General features: G+C 42.3%; 1 protein-coding gene across 2 annotated transcripts; it reads left to right on the top strand.

Moving 5' to 3' along the window:
- Window positions 1-175: 175 nt before the first annotated feature.
- Window positions 176-17,511, top strand: LOC307262617 (uncharacterized protein). Of its 2 annotated transcripts, none has more exons than XM_080043565.1 (7): window positions 176-308; window positions 572-638; window positions 8,146-8,264; window positions 11,540-11,664; window positions 12,368-12,512; window positions 13,432-13,896; window positions 15,415-17,511. In XM_080043565.1, the coding sequence occupies exons 1-7, from the start codon at window positions 266-268 to the stop codon at window positions 16,632-16,634; spliced, it is 2,184 nt and encodes a 727-aa protein (XP_079899691.1). In that variant the 5' UTR covers window positions 176-265; the 3' UTR covers window positions 16,635-17,511. The 2 variants fall into 2 exon arrangements, with proteins under 2 accessions (XP_079899691.1, XP_079899690.1); XM_080043564.1 differs by having other exon boundaries at window positions 11,537-11,664.
- Window positions 17,512-18,096: the final 585 nt, after the last annotated feature.

Genomic DNA, 18,096 nt, shown 5'->3' with positions numbered 1-18,096 from the left:
AGGGAACACAAACCGTTCCGTCCCCTTATCAGTCTACGTCACACAGCGTCACTCCCCGCTCTACTGCGCATGTCCGCTGCAGAAAGAGACAAGAGCGACACGAGCCACAATCATGTCTTGTTGTGTTGTTGGATGCACAAACCGTTTTAATAAGCTTAACAAAACGAGGAAGTTTTACAAGATACCAGGAACTCGCACCCCATTTAAGGCAAACAGGAGACGTCTTTGGTTACAAGCTATCAACAGAATCGATTGGAACGAACAGATGATTAAAAATGCCTCAATCTGCAGCGATCACTTCATATCAGGTAAACTTTAGCTAACTCTATTCAGTACCCTTGGTTTTATAATAAACACAATGATTGAGTCCTTCATATATAACAATGTAATAATGAACAATTGTAAGCAATAGAGTACTCAAGCTAATGTACCTTGGTTCAGAGTTGCCTTGCTAACTTTTTGTAACTGTTTCTAACTGATGTAGGCTACCACATGCTAGGCCAGTGACATCTTGTCAACCATGAGGTTTTATCATTACCGTAAGTCACTGGAATACACTTTATTTGTACAGGTGCGGCATCTGAGGACTTCGACAGTCCTGACTTTGTCCCGTCAATCTTCCCCTACTCAACGACGCGGTAAATATGATCACTTCCCGTGTGATTTGTTGTTGACTGATCAACAAACGTGACTCGACTTACTATGACTGGGAGTGCAAAGAAGAAATGTTGAGTGATTTAATGTAACTATATGTATTATAAGGGTTATCTGTCGGGCCATATAGTTTCTGTTATGTCTGACTACATTATCTCCAGGCCTGCCTTAACCTGCCACTAGACCCAGGGGCTGAGAGGTTTCGTAGGCCCCCCCGGGCGGCGGTCTTAAAGTGCCTATAGGAAGTTAAAAATATTCCTAGATGTATACATAATCTATTATGGACATCCCTATTGAGAATGTTGATTCTGAGATCAAAGTGGCTGTTTTGAGCTAAGCTCCTACAAAGTTCTTTTTTTTAACCCCCTACGTCAAACGCGTCATATTACGTAGCATCTGGTAGACACTGACCGAACGTGAATGCATCTACGTGCAGGTGCCAACACACTGCACACCGCCACGCGGCGAGTTTACATAGAAAGTCAATGTATTTCGAGCGCCGCCGCGCGACCAGGGCGGCTTGGGCGGCGCGGCCGCCGCAGAAGTTGAAAATATTGAACTTTTGACGATTGACAGAGGAAATTAAGATGGATGAAAACATAATAGTCACAGTTTGCTCCCATAAGTTCTATGAATAGCCTCTGTGTCTGTTGCCTGCTGTGTACAGCTATCAGTTTTGCTTTATGAACCAAGTTAGCACCAGTTAGCTTGGGTAAAGCACCATCAGCACAGCAGACTGGTGCTCTCAGCACCGGTTAGCACCAGCGCCAGCATATCCCCAGAGCCCCAGAGTAGGAGAAGGCTACTCTGGTCGGGCGGCGGGCAGCGGACACAATATGACCCAATATGATCACGCAGCGCGGAACCTGCGATTCGCGCGGCCAACCGCTGCGCCGCGGAGTGCAGTGTGTTCGTACCTTTATGGTGCCAACACACTGCACTCCGCGGCGCGGCGGTTGGCCGCGCGAATCGCAGGTTCCACGCCGCGTGGTCATATTGTGTCCTCCGCCGGCCGCCCGACCAGAGTAGCCTTCTCCTACTTTGGGGATATGCTGGCGCTGGTGCTAACCGGTGCTGAGAGCACCAGTCTGCTGTGCTGATGGTGCTTTACCCAAGCTAAGGTGCTAACTTGGTTCATAAAGCAAAACTGATAACTGTACACAGCAGGCAACAGACACATAGGCTATTCACAGAACGTATGGGAGCAAACTGTGACTATTGTGTTTTCATCCATCTTAATTTCCTCTGTCCGTCGTCCGAAGTGAGTGACGTCGGGAGGAGCTCAACGCTGATTGGCTATCGTGGCGCGGATTAACCAGGAAGTCCATTCTCCTGGTTTACTTTCCCCATGTCTTCTATTCCCGAGCTGCTGTCATACAGCACCGGCCGCCTGCAATACATTTTCCTCCTCGGTGTTTCTCAGCCTCTGTGTACACTGTTCTCCGACCGTGCAAATGTATGTGACGTCAATTTTTCCATAGGGAACCATTGGTTTACCCGCGTAGATGACGCGTATATGCGTTACACGCGCTAAAGCAACACTTTGGGCGTGTTAGCCGCGTATATACGCACCTAACGCGCCTACGCGCGGAGTTCAAAAAATTTAACTTTTTACGCTTCTATGCGTGACGATTAGTAGGGATGGGAATCGAGACCCAGTTCCTCTTCAGAACCGGTGCCGAGTAAACCAATTCCTCGGAACCGTTAAGACGGCGATCGTGATGGTTAAACGTTTAAATGTCCGCTGTCTGTCTAGTCGACAGTACACCAGAATTTCCCATTGGACTTGTACATATAATGTGTGAGAATTAACGTGTAGTGTAGGCTATGTGTGGGCTAATAAAAGAGGGAGAGAGATAAAAAGGTGAGAGCAGCATACAGCAAAGCAAAAAGGTTTTCTTGACCGCTGCCTTAAGCAGTGTTTACTCACATTCGTCAGCTGGTTTGTTTCTTTTTCCTCCCATCAGCTGTTCTGACACACTTAAAATAACGATCTCTGCCCATACAAAAAGCACTGACTTGGATAACTTGATGGAGCGATCGATGTGCAAAAATCATCCGGCACACGTGTCTGATGACGGGCCGTTATAATAAAGAGCGCGCGGACTTATAAAAAAGGAAGAGAGATGAAAAGGCGAGCGCCTTTTTCTTTTTCCTCCTGTCAGCTGTTCTAATGCACCCTTTACGTACGGTGGTTGAGACGAACCCTACTCTAAAGTTAAACATGAAACTTTGTAACTACACACTTAAAATAACGATCTCTGCCCATACAAAAAAAAGACTTGGATTACTTGAGGAGCGACCGATGTGTAAATGTGTCTGATGACGGGCTGTTAATTAATAATAAACAGGCCTACATAAAATATCTCGTATCCTTCCTGAGAGGGCATAAATTATATTTTTTCAGTTTTTTCAAGTTGATAGTTGGTCTTATCTTTACAGAAGACTTCTTTGTATTTTTTATGTCAGTTGAATTTTGTTTCAAGTTGAATGCAAATTAGCACAGTTCATATTACAAAAGGCACAAGCTCTTCCTTGACTGTTTTCAGTCTGTGTTTTTAGTTTTTAGGGAACATAATGGCATTTGGGCTTAAAAAGGCAAACCTTTTTTTTGTCCGGACCAATTAATGTGGAAATTGACAATTTCCTAATCCTAAAGTACTCTTGATAATCTTTGCACACACTAGACACACTTCTGATCAGATATTGAAGCAGGTTAATACAAATAAACAAATTTGTACTTGTTTTCTCACACAATGAGAATCGATAAGCAGAATCGGAATCGGAATCAGAATCGTTAAATTCTTATCAATTCCCATCCCTAACGATTAGCCACGTTGGCCAATCAGCGTTGAGCTCGACCCGACGTCACATACATTGGCACGGTCGGAGAACAGTGTACAGAGGCTGAGAAACACAGAGGAGGAAAATGTATTGCTGTATGAGAGCCGCTCGGGAATAGAAGACGTGGGGAAAGTAAACCAGGAGAATGGACTTCCTGGTTAATTCAGTGAATATGTGTAGCTGTGCTTTAGCCGATAAACCAAGTTAGCGCCGGATAGCATTAGTTAACTCACCCGGTTGTGTGTGGGCGGCTAGCGCCTCATATTATGAACCCAAACATGACGGCTATGTCCGGGGAACTTTCACGACAAGTACAGCAAAGCACCGGTGTTTATCTACGCCAGCCACGGTCCCCTGTCACAGCCAGGTAGGGTAATGTTGGCTACTTGCCTTTATGTTGTGCTGCTGTAACTGTGTTTGTTATGTAGCTGCCTTGCTGTTTGTATGAATATCCGAGCGGCGTGAATATGCAATGCTGTTTTAATGTTAGGCTATTTGTGCTGTTCAGTTGCTGTTTATTTGTCTTTTGGCACAGTTGTTGGCCGTGTTGTTGTTGTTTTTGTGCGGACATGCACACTGTTGTGTCGGGTCGGGTCTGATCGCGGCCATGGTTGATTAGGGGAAATAAATGATCGGGAGGGAGACTAGACACGTTACGCGCGTAGAACCATTTTTGACACAAAATGATCAAGCAACATGTTAGCTGCGTTACGCGCGTAAAGCTTACGCGGGTAATGCGTGTAGTGTGTTTGCACCTTTACAATACAGATGCGTAAAAGCCATGTTTGTCTACACCACAATATCTCTATTGATGAAATACAAAACACTTAAAGCAGCTACGAGTAACATTTAAATATCTTTTTTTTTTAACACTTAGATCTTTATTGAGTTTTTCAAAGTAACCAGCCAGTTATAACAGCATTATATCAACATCTACAATTGGGAGATGGCAAGAAAAATAAAATAAAAACAAAAAAGGAAAAAGGAAAAATCAAGGAAAAAGAACAAACTGCCTGGGAAGTGCCTCCTTATATCCTGAGGTTGTAGTTAGCTATAAGTTACTGTTCCAGTCCAATGTCTTCATTTTGAGTCCTGTAAAGTGTCCATTTTTCCCATTTACAGTCGGAATTGTGCTTCTTGAAGTCTCAGTTTGTGGTGTCAGTTTGTGTGTCAATAGCAAGCCACTGATTTTTTTTGTTGGTAGTGTTTCTTTCAGCCAATGTCTGGTGATAGCTTTCTTGCTCGCTACAAGCAATATTTTGATTAAATATACATCACTCATAATAATATTCTCTTTTTGAAATTTACATAGATAGAGCACCAAACTACTTTTGGGGACCTCATATCCTAATATTTGCTTTAATACCTCATAAAGCATTTCCCAAAATACAGTTATTTTCTGACAATTCCAAAAAACATGTGAATGATCAACATCATAAGACACACATTCCCGCCAACATTTCTGACGTTTGTGTAGCTGTTTACTTTTCATTTTTGGTGTTATAAAGAAACGAATCACATTCTTCCATGAGAATTCCCTCCAAGTTCGTGAATTGGTGGATGAGTGATGTGTCCTCCACATATCATTCCAATCTTCACCTGAAATTTGTACATTGAGTTCTATTTCCCATTTCATCTTAACATATTTAGTTGAATGTTTGGCGTTGGTATTCAAACCTTTATACATTGCCGAAATTATTCTTATGTTACTTTCTTGATATGCTTTTATTATAATTTGGATGACAACGTTCACCTCCTTGGAAGAATCTGCTTCGATTTCCTTTTTGAAATAGTCCCGTAGTTGAAGGTATAAAATTCATGAGCTCCCAATTCGTATTTTCTTCTCATATTTTCAAAACTCTCCAGCCTCCCATCTTTTACCAAAACACACCAAGTTGTTATTCCCTTTGTTAACCAATGTTTGAATCCTTGATCATACATTGCAGGTTTGACATTTCTATCATATGCTAACCATTTTAATATATTTATGTCATTCTGAATCTTATATATTTTCAATATTTTAAACCACAAACCTAGTGTGTGCACTGTTATTGGATCCATTTTATTTTTGAGTTCCTTTTATAATTTATTATCTCCAATCAAATGTTGAATTGGAATTTGGTTCACTTCTCTTTCAATGTCTTTCCATTTAGCTCTAAATTCTGACTTACACCAGAAGTATACAGGTCTCAATTGAGCAGCATAATAGTATTCCCTTAATTTTGGAAGACCCATACCACCTCTCTCTTTTGTTAGCTGAAGAGTTTTGTATCTGACTCGAGGTCTTTTGTCCCCCCATACAAATCTGGATATCATTCTGTCCCAATTTGTAAATTGACCCTGGGGTACCTCTATTGGTAAAGATTGGAATAGATAGAGAAATCTGGGTAATATATTACGTTTAACTATCTCAATTCTCGAGTTTAAATCCAGTGGGAGGGTAGACCATCTTGTTAAATATTTTTTTTATTTCTTGATCTAAATGATTATAATTTGCTTTATATAGGTCGGTGGAATTTTTAGTGATCGTAACGCCTAAATATTGAATTGACTTTAGATTCCATTTAAGGTCATATAATTCAAAGATCGCTTCTGTTGGAGTGTAATTAAATTATAAAATCTGGGTTTTGGAGACATTAATTGTATATCCTGACAGATGGCCATATGATTGTAGTAGCTTCATCAAATTAGGGAGAGATGTGTTGTTCGAGGAAAAGCAATTAAATCATCAGCAAAAAGTCCCAATTTATGTTCTATACCTTTAATTGTGACCCTTTTAATTTCTTCATTTTGTCGGATTGCCTGAGCTAAGGGTTCAATAAAAATCGCAAACAGGGTCGGTGACAAACAGCATCCTTGTCTGGTTGGCCCTTTCCTTCAGTGTCTTCTTGATACTTAGATATGTTTTTAGTTTTTGCACAATCTCAGTGGTATAGTCGTGGTCAAAATTTATTTTTTTGTCGCCCACCTGTAGCCCCTTCTTCTCCAAGATCTCCTTGGTTTCAAACTGAAGGAAATTAACCACTATTGATCTTGGAGTGCCGCCTGGATTCGGTTTTCGTGTGAGAGCTCTGTGTGCCCGCTGAATTTGCAGATTGGTTCCGTCGGGTAACTGCAGCTCCTTCTTTAGCAAGTTACCCAGTTATTCGGCGACAGAGGCTCCTTCTGTGTCCTCGGGCAGGCCAAAAATCCTAACATTGTTCCTCCGTGATCTCGCTTCTAGGTCCGTTAGTTTGTCCTGCATCTGGCGTGTCTGCTTCACCACCTTAGCGAGCATGTCGTTTGCCTCCGTGTTATACTCTTCCAGCTCCGCTATGCGGGTCTGTGCTTCGGTTATGTCCGTTTTTTGCTCCTGTATTTCCTTATTGTTTTCCACAAGCTTGCGGTCAATATCTTGTCTGAGATAGGCGATTTCTTGTTTTATCTCGTTTTTAATTTCACTTTTAAGCTCGTCTTTGAATGTTTTCAGTTCGTTGTGGAATTGTTGCTTGAGCTCTCTTATATCCTTACCGGTGCTAGCAAGTCCTTCTCTCAGTGTTTCAGCTTGGTCCATTTTTTCCGCTGCATCACCCTCGTGTTCCATTTGGTTGGGTTCAACCTCTTCCAACGTACTGTGTTTCTGAGTTTTGTTTGAGTCTTTGGTAGTTCTACGGCCTCGGCTTCCACCCATTACCCGCTTTAACACATTTGTATGTCGAGTTATTGCATTTGAGTGGGTTTATTTAACCGAGCTAAAAAATAAGCGTCTCACCCGTCCGCCATCTTACCGGAAGTCAACATTTAAATATATTTTAAACAGCCTCATGTTTCCTCTCATAATCATAAATTACCTTTAACAGCAAACGAGACCATCAGTGCAAAGAAAGACGTCTTTATATAGTTTTTTTGGTCTGGTCGCACACCCAGTCCGATTTTCGGTTCACGCGTGCATGCTCTATGGTCACATCTCCGTATTGGTCACAGATTTCAGTGTGGCGCAGCGACGCGATTTTAGAAGCCTATCCCTCCAGGTGAGGGAAGGGGAGCGGGTGCCTTGTTTGAGACAGTTATTTGTCATAAAAATGACTGATAACGGGGCTGAACCATCAAAGAAAAAAAAAGAAAATGCTATGAAGAAAAGCTAAAAGGGAGAGTGATAGGCGGGCGGGAGGGCGTTGCCAAGCAACGTATACACAATTTCACGGGAGCGAACTGGACTGCAGTGAATGAGCGGTAGCCTACTAAAACAAAGTTTACTTTGCCTCACCAGCATCATCAGATGACCATTATTCATCTGAAATAGTCATTATTTACAACAACATAAACACATTACTAACTGCCGTCTCTCGTTCATTCGCTTTGTGTGAGGACACGGAATCTTTCAGCTCCGTGAGAGGTGACACTGCATCAACTCATTGCAATCAGGTGTGTGTAGCAATGACTGGCATTAGTTGATGCTGTGTCACTAACCACTCTCACGGAGCCGAAAAGAGTCCGGTGCCCTCACACTTTCAACACACGGACATACACTGTCTATATTGCTTCCTGATCATTTGAATCTCGCATGACATGATATGGGATTTGTATTTACTTTAATTGAGGATGTAATACACCTGTGGTTAACTGCTTTCTTTGTACTCAATTATTGCTCTCTTCTGTGTGTTACAGATGTAAAAGAAAAAGAGATGAAACACCCCGCAGATGTCCAGACAATGAACGTCAGTCCACACCCTCTTCCCTCTCTCCAAATGATTATGAAATGGAGCCTGGTGCTGATCTTTGTACTGGTAAGAACCCTTAACACTAACCAGACCAAGACTGTGTGTGAACCCGTTTGGGGTCCCGTTTTTTAAAAGGGAAAGAACCTCTGTTTAAATAAAAACTACAAGCCTCTCAGCCCATACCTTTTCCTAAGTATGTCTGGGTTGCCGCGGATCTTGAAAAGTATTAAAAGTCATTCAATTTAAATTTCAATATTCAAGGCCTTAAATGTCTTAAAAAGTCTGGAATTATTGGGTGGGCGGCATTAAATTTAATCAGGGGCAGAATTAATGAACTTGCCTTATTTGTTTCTTTCTAGTTTTCTAGTTTAATTGTTAGATTTCTATGTTTTATATTATCAGTGTTTTATATACTTCAAAGATATCCGGCAAGTCCGACACCTACGCTAGAGGCAGTACGGCCGTGTCAGGCTGGGTACTGCATTTAAAACGTAGAAGAAGAATATATGTTCCCTGCTTCCAAATTTGTAGTCGGCCGCGGTAAAGCAAAAAAGGAGAGAACGACGCGGCGAAATGCATGCCCAGCTATTATAAATTCAGTGAGAGGTGGAGGGAGGACGACAAATACCGTGGCTGGCTTTTTTCACCCTGCTACCGCGATCACACACTGCCTCTGCTTGTAGGTGCGCAACCACCCGTCTGCTGATGATATAGGTAGGCTACTGTGGCAAATCACACAACACGTTGATTGTGTTCAGTAAACATGTTTATTTATCTATATAAATAGCTGCTCATCAGACGTTAATTCAGTTCATTCAGGTCGCATTGACTTAGCGTGAGCTCATGGAGTGAGACGCGGGTCTCTATCTCACTGCTTGTCTCTCTTTCCGTCGCTTTCTTTCTCTCCACCTGCACTCCCTTTCTGACAGCTAGATAAAAACTATTGCCGATCCTCCCATCAATCGCAGATAGTAGCATACGTTTCCTTCACCAATCGGTACAACCCTAATACCCGCGGTTTATTAACCTGAACGCCTGCAACAATACTGAAAAAATTACTTTGCGCAAATTACCGCAGGTCCCGTGAGCATGGATGTAAATCTACAGTTGGCTAGGCCAACATACACATACGATTTTGAAATTGCAAAAACCTCCCTTGACCTGTGGAACCAATTTTTAAATAGTTTCTGCCATAAGTTCTAAAAAGAAAGTTAATGGACTAAGTTTGTTATTTATTGAATAAGGAATTCAAATATGAAGAACATTCGGATTATTCTTCCCCAAAAAATATCCCATTTTTAATTTAGCCTAATTAAAATATTGTATGCCACACCTAACACATATTTTCTAAATTGATTAAACTGTTCTTGTTACTCGATTAATCAGAAAATGTAAACCAATTGATACAGTTCTATAGCCTAATTGGTTGAAAAGGTGGTAATGATAGGTTTTCAGGTTGCCTTTACAGTGATCTCTTATATTTATTTGATGGTAAATGCAGAGGGACATTGGTTGCGTTCCGAATCGCATACTTTCTACTATATAGTATGTAGAAAAAAGATTTAGGATGTCCCGATTCTTGTGGCCAGATTTAGGATGGTTAGAAGTATCCGGATGTCCTACTTCATGCGGCCAAGCTTGTTAGTGTTGAAAACTGCATCCTATTTGGGCGATTCTGACCCACAATCCAGTGCGCACGTGAAGTGACGTCACATCGACGAAGCCTCCATATGAAAACAAACAGGGATGCGACGGATATAAAAGCAAGAGGCAAGATCAAGGGGCAATGTTATGATGAAATAAGAGAGTAAAGTATGTCCCAATAGTATGCCTACTGCATCCTAACTAGATTCTTTTTATCGTCGGATGTAGTATGTAGAATAGAAAAAAGAAAGAGTATGCGATTCGGAACGCAACCATTGTCTTCATTCAGACTGCTGAACATTTTTTATTTTCTGTAATTAGACAGCAGTTGTTAGCTATAGTGCATTGAATATGTGTTAGTCATATTTAATGCAACCCTTTACGGAGTATACTGTAGTGTAGTTTGTCGATTTCTGTTACCGAGGTATTGGTATTATTTTTTCATTTTAGAGGTCTTAAAAAGGTCTTAAATGTCTTTAAATTTGAACTTTAAAAATGTGCAGATACCATGAATGTTTTAGTATGTTTTTCTGAATGTTAACATCTTTATTTTTGTAGAGCAGTGGTCTTCAACTAAAATTGCTCAAGATCCAGTTGCTAGAAATTGCTTCCAACAAAGGTCCGAACTTCTACCTCCTTATAACCTACTTTTGTCAATTAGTCAGCTTATTTCCTTATAATTTCAAAAATATTTAGTTTCCATTTCCAAATAGCTTACTTTTAACCACGAAAAACAAGTTAGACAAATAGCAACACATATTAACATTTCAAGTTAACAAAACAGTTACATTAGGCCTACATTTCAAGTAAACAAAACAGGCATCAAAGGCCTGCATTTTAAGTAAACATAAAAAGTGTATTAGGCCTGCATTTCATTTAACACAAAACAGGCACATAATTCTTTGAAGAAAATGTATCAAACGGTGCTTCTTTAAGTGAAAGTGCAAACAGAGCTTTGTTTTACATTCTTTTGTACTCCATTTGCTAGTGAGAGAAACTGGCATGTGACTGCCCTGCCAGTAGTTTGAATCTTTGCTTGAAAGGAGTAAGTGCCATTCTCATGCACATTATGTAGGTGCTCATTGGTGAGCATAGAACTGTACTTGTTTTTTATCATGATCATAGTGGAGAACGCTGACTCACAGCTGTAAGTAGATCCAAACATGGTGAGGGTGTGTAGGGCTACCTTGGTTAGAGCAGGAAAAGCTGTCTCAGAATTCATCAATGTCTAACGATATGCATGGGGCTCTATGAACAGCCTCATCAAGCTGTGACAGTGCATCATCTGATAATATTTCGGAATTTCTGGTTGGCGCTGCAGCTGACATTGGGATTCGCTTTATTTTTTCACACAATTCATCCCTTTGTTTACCTTCAGGTAACGCCTCGGCAGCGGCGTTCAAGCACTCCTTCACAACAGTCGCGTCACTAATAGTTTTTTCATGTTGCCCCAAAATCCACCCATTTGGACGTTGCTGGCCTGTACATGAGTGTGTGAAGAAATTGCATTATTTTAAATTGGTCATGGGTCACTGCCAGGATTAATAGGTTTTCATGTTCATATATTTGTTGTGAAGAAGTATTTAGCCATAATTACGTTTGGCACAGTCTGAATGATCACCTCCTAGATTATAAGTTTGCTAGATATCAAAAATAGGATGGTGACATTTCTATTTGTCTAATTTATTTTTCAGAAGCTATGGTCCTGAAGGCTGTCAATGATGACCTCAAACCGAAGTACAGCCAACTTCATACCGAGTGTGACAACCTGCGTGTGGACTTCAACAAACTGGAAGCAGAGAATGAACAGTTCAAATCAATGGTTAGGAGTGCACAGTTCTCTTTTGCTTCTATCAAGTGTAAAGCAGCACAGGTTCTGTTTTTCACAGGTTTGACCAGTGCCCTCATTAATTGGATCCTGTAGGGAGTTAAAGACAGTGTTGAGGTTGTGCGTGGCTCTCTGACCCTGGAGGACCATCTATTGGCCATCCTCATGAAACTCCGATTAAGGCTCACCAATAAGGATATTGCATTCAGATTTAATGTTACCGAATGTGACAACAAAGTGAAATGGCTCACCTTGATTGAAGCAGTCCAAAGTCCAGTAGTCTGGTCTTGTTTGACGCATGTGGAAAGTCTTTTGGGTACACTCAAGCACAAACACACACAATTTGGGATCCAAAGGGAACCTGATTCTAAACATCTCTGATAAACATTTTAAACTTGCTTCATGAAGTCCTGGATCATTGAACATTCCTATAAGAAATGGAATAGAGTTCCTTTCTCATCTACACATTTAGACATTTAAATAATATCGTCTGCAAATAAGGAATGCGATGTTCTATCACACCAAACGCCTGATATTCCTGTATGAGTTTGTACGGCCATAGCTAGTGGCTCGATTGCCAAAACTAATAACAACTATGACAGGGGACAACCCTGCCGGGTAGATCTCTGTAAGCTGAAGGGTTTTGATATGGTGATATAAAGTGTGATTTGGTCTGTGTCCTGCATCTTATTTCCAGCCACTCGGACAGGACAGCGCCATGTTTCAGTTGAGGTCCTTCATCCATCAGCGGCTGTTTGCTGCGGCGGAGGAGATCCTCGGAGAGGTGGAGAGAACCATCGCGCTGGCTGTGTGTGACTCGGACTCCCTGCTCCACATAACAGGTTAGGGTTCAAAATAGCCTGGAAGATGTAGCCTTCCAGGTGTCATGTGAGGGTCACAGGGGACTGTGTTGGTAGGGACTCGAACTGCGCAAGACGGATATATCCAGTGCTTTAAGCATCGCCTCTTATAGTCATCCAGGATTCATAGCATCCTAGTTTTAACCTTCTGTCCTTTTGCTTAAAATTACATTAAAGATGATCTTAACGGCCTCCACACACATCCTGCGTCTACCTCTGGAGCGCGTCGCCTTACCTTACTGCTGCCTCTCTCGGACTTTTCTCTGCCACACATGAAACGTCTCAGCAGATGCTGCTGCAGCGCTGCTTCTAAAAGCCCTGTCTTTCTACATAGAGATTTCATAGATAATTCCCATTAAAAATGAAGTGATTTCGTGTCATTTATGATGCATATGAATCATATTGAGTCTAATATTGAGTCTGGACAGTAATCCGTTCTCCCCATTGCCTTTTTTTTTTTTTAGTTGCCACATTTTCACTTGTTGGAAGTTTTATTTTGAAAGGGACACACCAGGAAATGGTGAAATTACAGCGAAAGCTGCCGGTATGAAGTCAATATGACTCTCAGCAGAGTATTTCTCTATCGGTTAAAGCAGAGAGACCCGAGAGAGACGCGCGACTTTCAGAAAAAAATAGGCGATTCTCCTGAGGTAAAGGGGAGCGTCGCTGCAGACGTGCCTCTGACGTGCATCTGCAGCGCCGCACAGGTTGGATGTGTGCCCGCTCTAGGTTGATTACACGGTCAGTGACAAAAAGTCAGACGCAGACGCGCAGTAGACGCGCAGTACAGGTAGGATGTGTGTGGAGGCCGTGAGAGTGTTGTAGATAAATACTCTGTTGATTTCATCCAGTAATTGTCAGGTAAAGTGGCCTATTGAGTGACTTCTTCTATCTCCTGTAGCTACACTACCTTCGTTGACCAACAGTGCTGCTGCTCTGGCCGGAGAGGAGACTTCAACACAACCCTCGATCAAAGAAGAGTTTAACCATGACCCATCTGAGCCCCCAGGCCTTTCTCACACCATTATAAATACAGAAAACAGCCACGGGAACCAGTGCTCGCTTCATTTCAGCTTAGAGATAAAAGAGGAGCCGGAGGAACAACTTGTGGCTGATGGTCAAATACAGGAGGTCGTTATTCCCTTTCCTGAATCAGTAAAAGAAGAGAGGGATCAGCTAGTAATGACTAGTAAAAGTGAAAAAGCAAAAGAGAAAGAGAAAGTCCAGACGGGGCTGCCGGACAGCGAGTCCTTCATCCATCAGCGGCTGTTTGCTGCGGCGGAGGAGATCCTCGGAGAGGTGGAAAGAACCATCACGCTGGCTGTGTGTGACGGTCCAGACCCAGACTCCCTGCTCCACATAACAGGTTAGAGGGGTTTTGGGGGGTTATTTCTAATCTGATGTGAGCAGATTTTTAAAAGGCCAATGTCAAGGTTTACTCGATCCACAGTAAGGCTGCAATGAATGACTACCTTCATAATTTATTAATCTGATACATGTTTTTTTCATTAATCCATTGTCTGGCTTATAAGTGCACCAGATTCAAAGCCTGGAAATCCAGACCCTGATATCTTGAACGATAGAGGGTCTGGCCACGATCAATAGTAATTTCCAACTCAAGGGGCGGCTCCTACTCGTGCATTTCAAATGCCACTGCACGCAGTTGGATAGCACTACAACCAATCAGAGCGATGCACAAGGTGACGTAAGCCCCTTTCGTTTAGCGAACAGCTGTTAAACTGTTAAATTAAACGTTTGCCGTTGTCGGTCGGCAAAACAGAACATTCCACTTACTTGCTAATGAAATATTTGAGTGCCGTCTTCCAAATCGTTAAGGGTCGAGGCCAAAGCAGTCTCAATCTCACACAACATATCCGCAGCCATCTTTGATGTTTACTATCACGGCTTCGACGTCGCATGCACGTCACTGTCGTCATCCGGTTACATCCTCCCCAGAGTACCATATAAAGGGCTCTGGCGCGCCCATATTAGATAGAACCAATTGAAACCATAGCCAGATTTCTGGTTTTCTTGATAAAGCTTCAACGGAGCGTGTCCAGACCAACACGCGCAGCAAATTTAATTTGCCAGCGCCTAGTGGCAGGTCTGGGAATGCCAGGCTACCAGATTCATGCATTTCACTTTAAAAAGATTTAAAAAATCTCCCCTGACCCCTAGCAGGGTCGTGACCTCGGCTGGCTACTATTTTCACCCAGTTGGACATCGGAGCCAATAGTGGAAAGAATTTATATCTATATAGTGTGTATAGTATATAGCTCTGGACTACCACCATCCAGGTTGCCCAGTCCCAAAGCTTTCTCTTCAATCAGCTCAGGCTGCCTACAGTTAATACTGCGATTAAAAAATAAAAGATACATTATGTTGTATATAATGTATCTTATATGTTATTCATAAACATTTTGAAAAAAAAACATGCAAGAATCAAATCTCCCACACAGCAACACTCAAAGTTTATTTGCATATTGTGTTCTACACAATTCACAGTAAATGTGCCAAAAATCAGACGCAGAGATCTTACAACGGCAAAAAAATTCTGCTCGCACGCTCTACGTGCGCTCACATCGTCGGTCTCTCTGCCCAGTGTGCCCACCTAAAATTTCTACAGGCCCACCCTAATCTAACTGTCTAGAACCGGGCCTGGTTGGCATAGGGACTCGAACTGCACTTGTGCAGGACTGATGCATCTGGTGGTCATCCAGGATTCATAGCACTCTAGTTACAGTTTTAACCTTCTATCATCTTGCTTAAAATGACTTTAAAGATAATGGAAGGTGTTAGTAGAATAGTACTCTGTTAATTTTATCCAGTAATTGTCAGGTAACGTGGCCTATTGAGTGACTTCTGCTTCTATCTCCTCCTGTAGCTACAATACCTTCGGTGACCAACGGTACTGCTGCTCTGTCCGGAGAGGAGACACAACCCTCGATCAAAGAAGAGTTTAACCATGACCCATCTGAGCCCCCAGGCCTTTCTCACACCATTACAGATACAGAAAACAGCCACGGGAACCAGTGCTCGCTTGGTTTCAGCTCAGAGGTAAAAGAGGAGCAAGAGGAGGAACATGAGGATGACGGTCAAATACAGGAGGTCGTTCTTCACTCTCCTGAATCTCTGAAAGAAGAGAGAGATCAGCCAGTAACACCAGACTACAATGAACAGTGGCTCTTTTCTTCAGACTTCTCGGCGGCCGAGAGCGACGACAACGGCAGTGATGAGGAGTGGGTGGAGAGAAAAGAGTCGCAAATAAATACAAGGAGTTGGACAGGGAAGGTTCCGCAATCACAATGTGGAAAAGCAAAAAAGAAGGTCCAGGCGGCGCTGCCCGACACAGAGTCTTCTGCCAGAAGTCAAAAAGACAGCAGGGCTTGTCCCGTGTGTGGACAGGGTTTCCGTTACATCCATCATTTCACAAAGCACATGGAAACACACAAGAGGACGAGCAAGTCTGAGAAGAAGCTCCTCAGTAATTTAGAGGGAACTCAAACTGAAAACCTGGTTTGTAAGGTTTGTTGCAAGGGGTTTGCCAGCAGGAGCAGTCTATGGGCGCATTCCAAGATACACAAAGGGAATAAAGACTTTGAGTGTCGAGACTGTGGGAAAACATTTCTCAGGAGAGATGTCCTGACAGAGCACACAAGGACACACACGGGGGAGAAGCCGTACCACTGTGACATTTGTGGCAAAGCTTTCAGTCAGAGCTCCAACCTCAATAAACACATGAAGACACACACAGGGGAGAAGCCGCACCACTGTGACGTTTGTGGGAAAGCATTTATTCAGAGCTCTACCCTCAGAAACCACATGAGGACTCACACAGGGGAAACACCGCACCACTGCGAAATTTGTGGGAAAGGGTTCAGTGAGGAAACCAACCTCAATCGTCACTTGAGGGCTCACACTGGGGAGAAGCCGTATCACTGTGAAATATGTGGGAAAGCATTCATCAGTAGCTCTGACTTCAGTAGACACGCTAGGATCCACACAGGGGAGAAGCCGTACCACTGTGATATTTGTGGCAAAGCGTTCATTCAGAGCTCCAACCTCAATATTCACAGGAGGACCCACGCAGTGGAGAGGCCGTAGCATGTAGCACATGTGGGTGACAGTTTTTTACAAGGGGTTTAAATCGCTGGATAGGTTCATTGGACAATGATGCAGCAGGGTATCCCCCAGTGTATTCCAGCCATGGCAGCCTACCATGCCTACATTGACCCCTGCCATGCCAAGCATAGATGAGTGAGAACGTAATGATATTAACCCTTCCAACCCGGAGCCCGCAGTACTGCGTTCTGGTCACGCAGCATTGCGTTACTTGACGCAGCATAGAAACTAGAGCGGGGCCAACTTCGCCGACGGCGAAAAGTGGCTTAAAGCTATATGCCAGTCTTTGTTTCATTTAAATTGACCCAGTATAACCAGAGATATAATGGTTTGAAGTTGATTCATATCTATTTTATTTTCGCGGGCTCAAAAGTATGAGAATTCGATGGTCGCGGCCATTATTTTGTCATTTTACGATCAGAAAATGATGCCGGAAACTAGTTCCTACTCAACAGGCTGCATTTACCAGGGAGGGGAGGAGGAGGGGCAGGGGTTGGCGGAGTGATACGAAGCTACACCAAAAGAGACGAAGAAGAAGAGTGACAGGGGGTGGGAGCTGTGGGAGAGTCTCTCTATGCGAGAGAGAGACGAGGCTGCTAGCTAACAAAATTGACAGACGCGGAGGAAGATTGAGAGGTACTGAGAGGTTTGAAGATAGACTACTGAGAATGTTTTAGTCATATTGAAGAAAACTTTGTACGTGAGTCAAGCTATCAGCTTGTTCTTTGACATGAAGGAAGAGGACAGTTCATCCTCAGAGTCAAAGTATGACTATATGTAGGCTACATAAAGCCATTGTTGTCTGACTGAAGCACTGAGTACACACACAGCTGCCAGCCTTCATAACGTGTAGCCTACAGACACAGTAGCCTAATAAACGTGTAGCCTACAGACACAGTAGCCTAATAATCTGTTCTTTACATATACATGTCATATATGTATCCATATAGGCCCTACTGTATGTTTTATTATATAGGTCTACCTAGGCCTAGCTTTTTTTAATAAAAAGGCATATATGAAAAAAATATGTTTTTTTTTTTTCCTTTTTTTTGTGGTTTGGGTCCATAATGTTCAAATATTATGTCAAATTGAAAAAAAAACTGGCAGGTAATGTAGGTGAAGTTTTACTGAAACAAAATATACCAAACACAGCAAGCTTAACATTTTTGTATGTGCCCTCTGTGTTATGATTGACAGAACTTTGAGGAATTTGGGGAAAACGCCTATGTATTCACCTGCTATTTGTTCATAAAATTTGTATGAAGGTTGATGCCACCTCAATCAAACTTTTAAATTACCATAAAAACATTCCATATATTTATTTTCAGCTTTCAAAAAAATTCAATATGAATGTTTGAGTTACCCATGGTAGCAATAATATATTTTTAATCCGTTTTTACATTTATCATGTGGTTTTTGGTCCAATATGATCATTTATCATGTC

The sequence above is a fragment of the Ammodytes marinus genome, assembly GCF_949987685.1.
Source record: "Ammodytes marinus genome assembly, chromosome: 16".
NCBI lineage: Eukaryota > Metazoa > Chordata > Actinopteri > Uranoscopiformes > Ammodytidae > Ammodytes > Ammodytes marinus.
This window is presented reverse-complemented; position numbering and strand designations above follow the sequence as displayed.

Bases quoted from the DNA above. Each gene is read 5' to 3' on its own strand.
- LOC307262617 (XM_080043564.1), top strand. From the start codon at position 266: ATGATTAAAAATGCCTCAATCTGCAGCGATCACTTCATATCAG. The intron at 639-8,145 runs GTAAATATGATC...TGTGTGTTACAG, and splicing joins TTCCCCTACTCAACGACGCG to ATGTAAAAGAAAAAGAGATG. The intron at 12,513-13,431 runs GTTAGGGTTCAA...TATCTCCTGTAG, and splicing joins CTCCCTGCTCCACATAACAG to CTACACTACCTTCGTTGACC.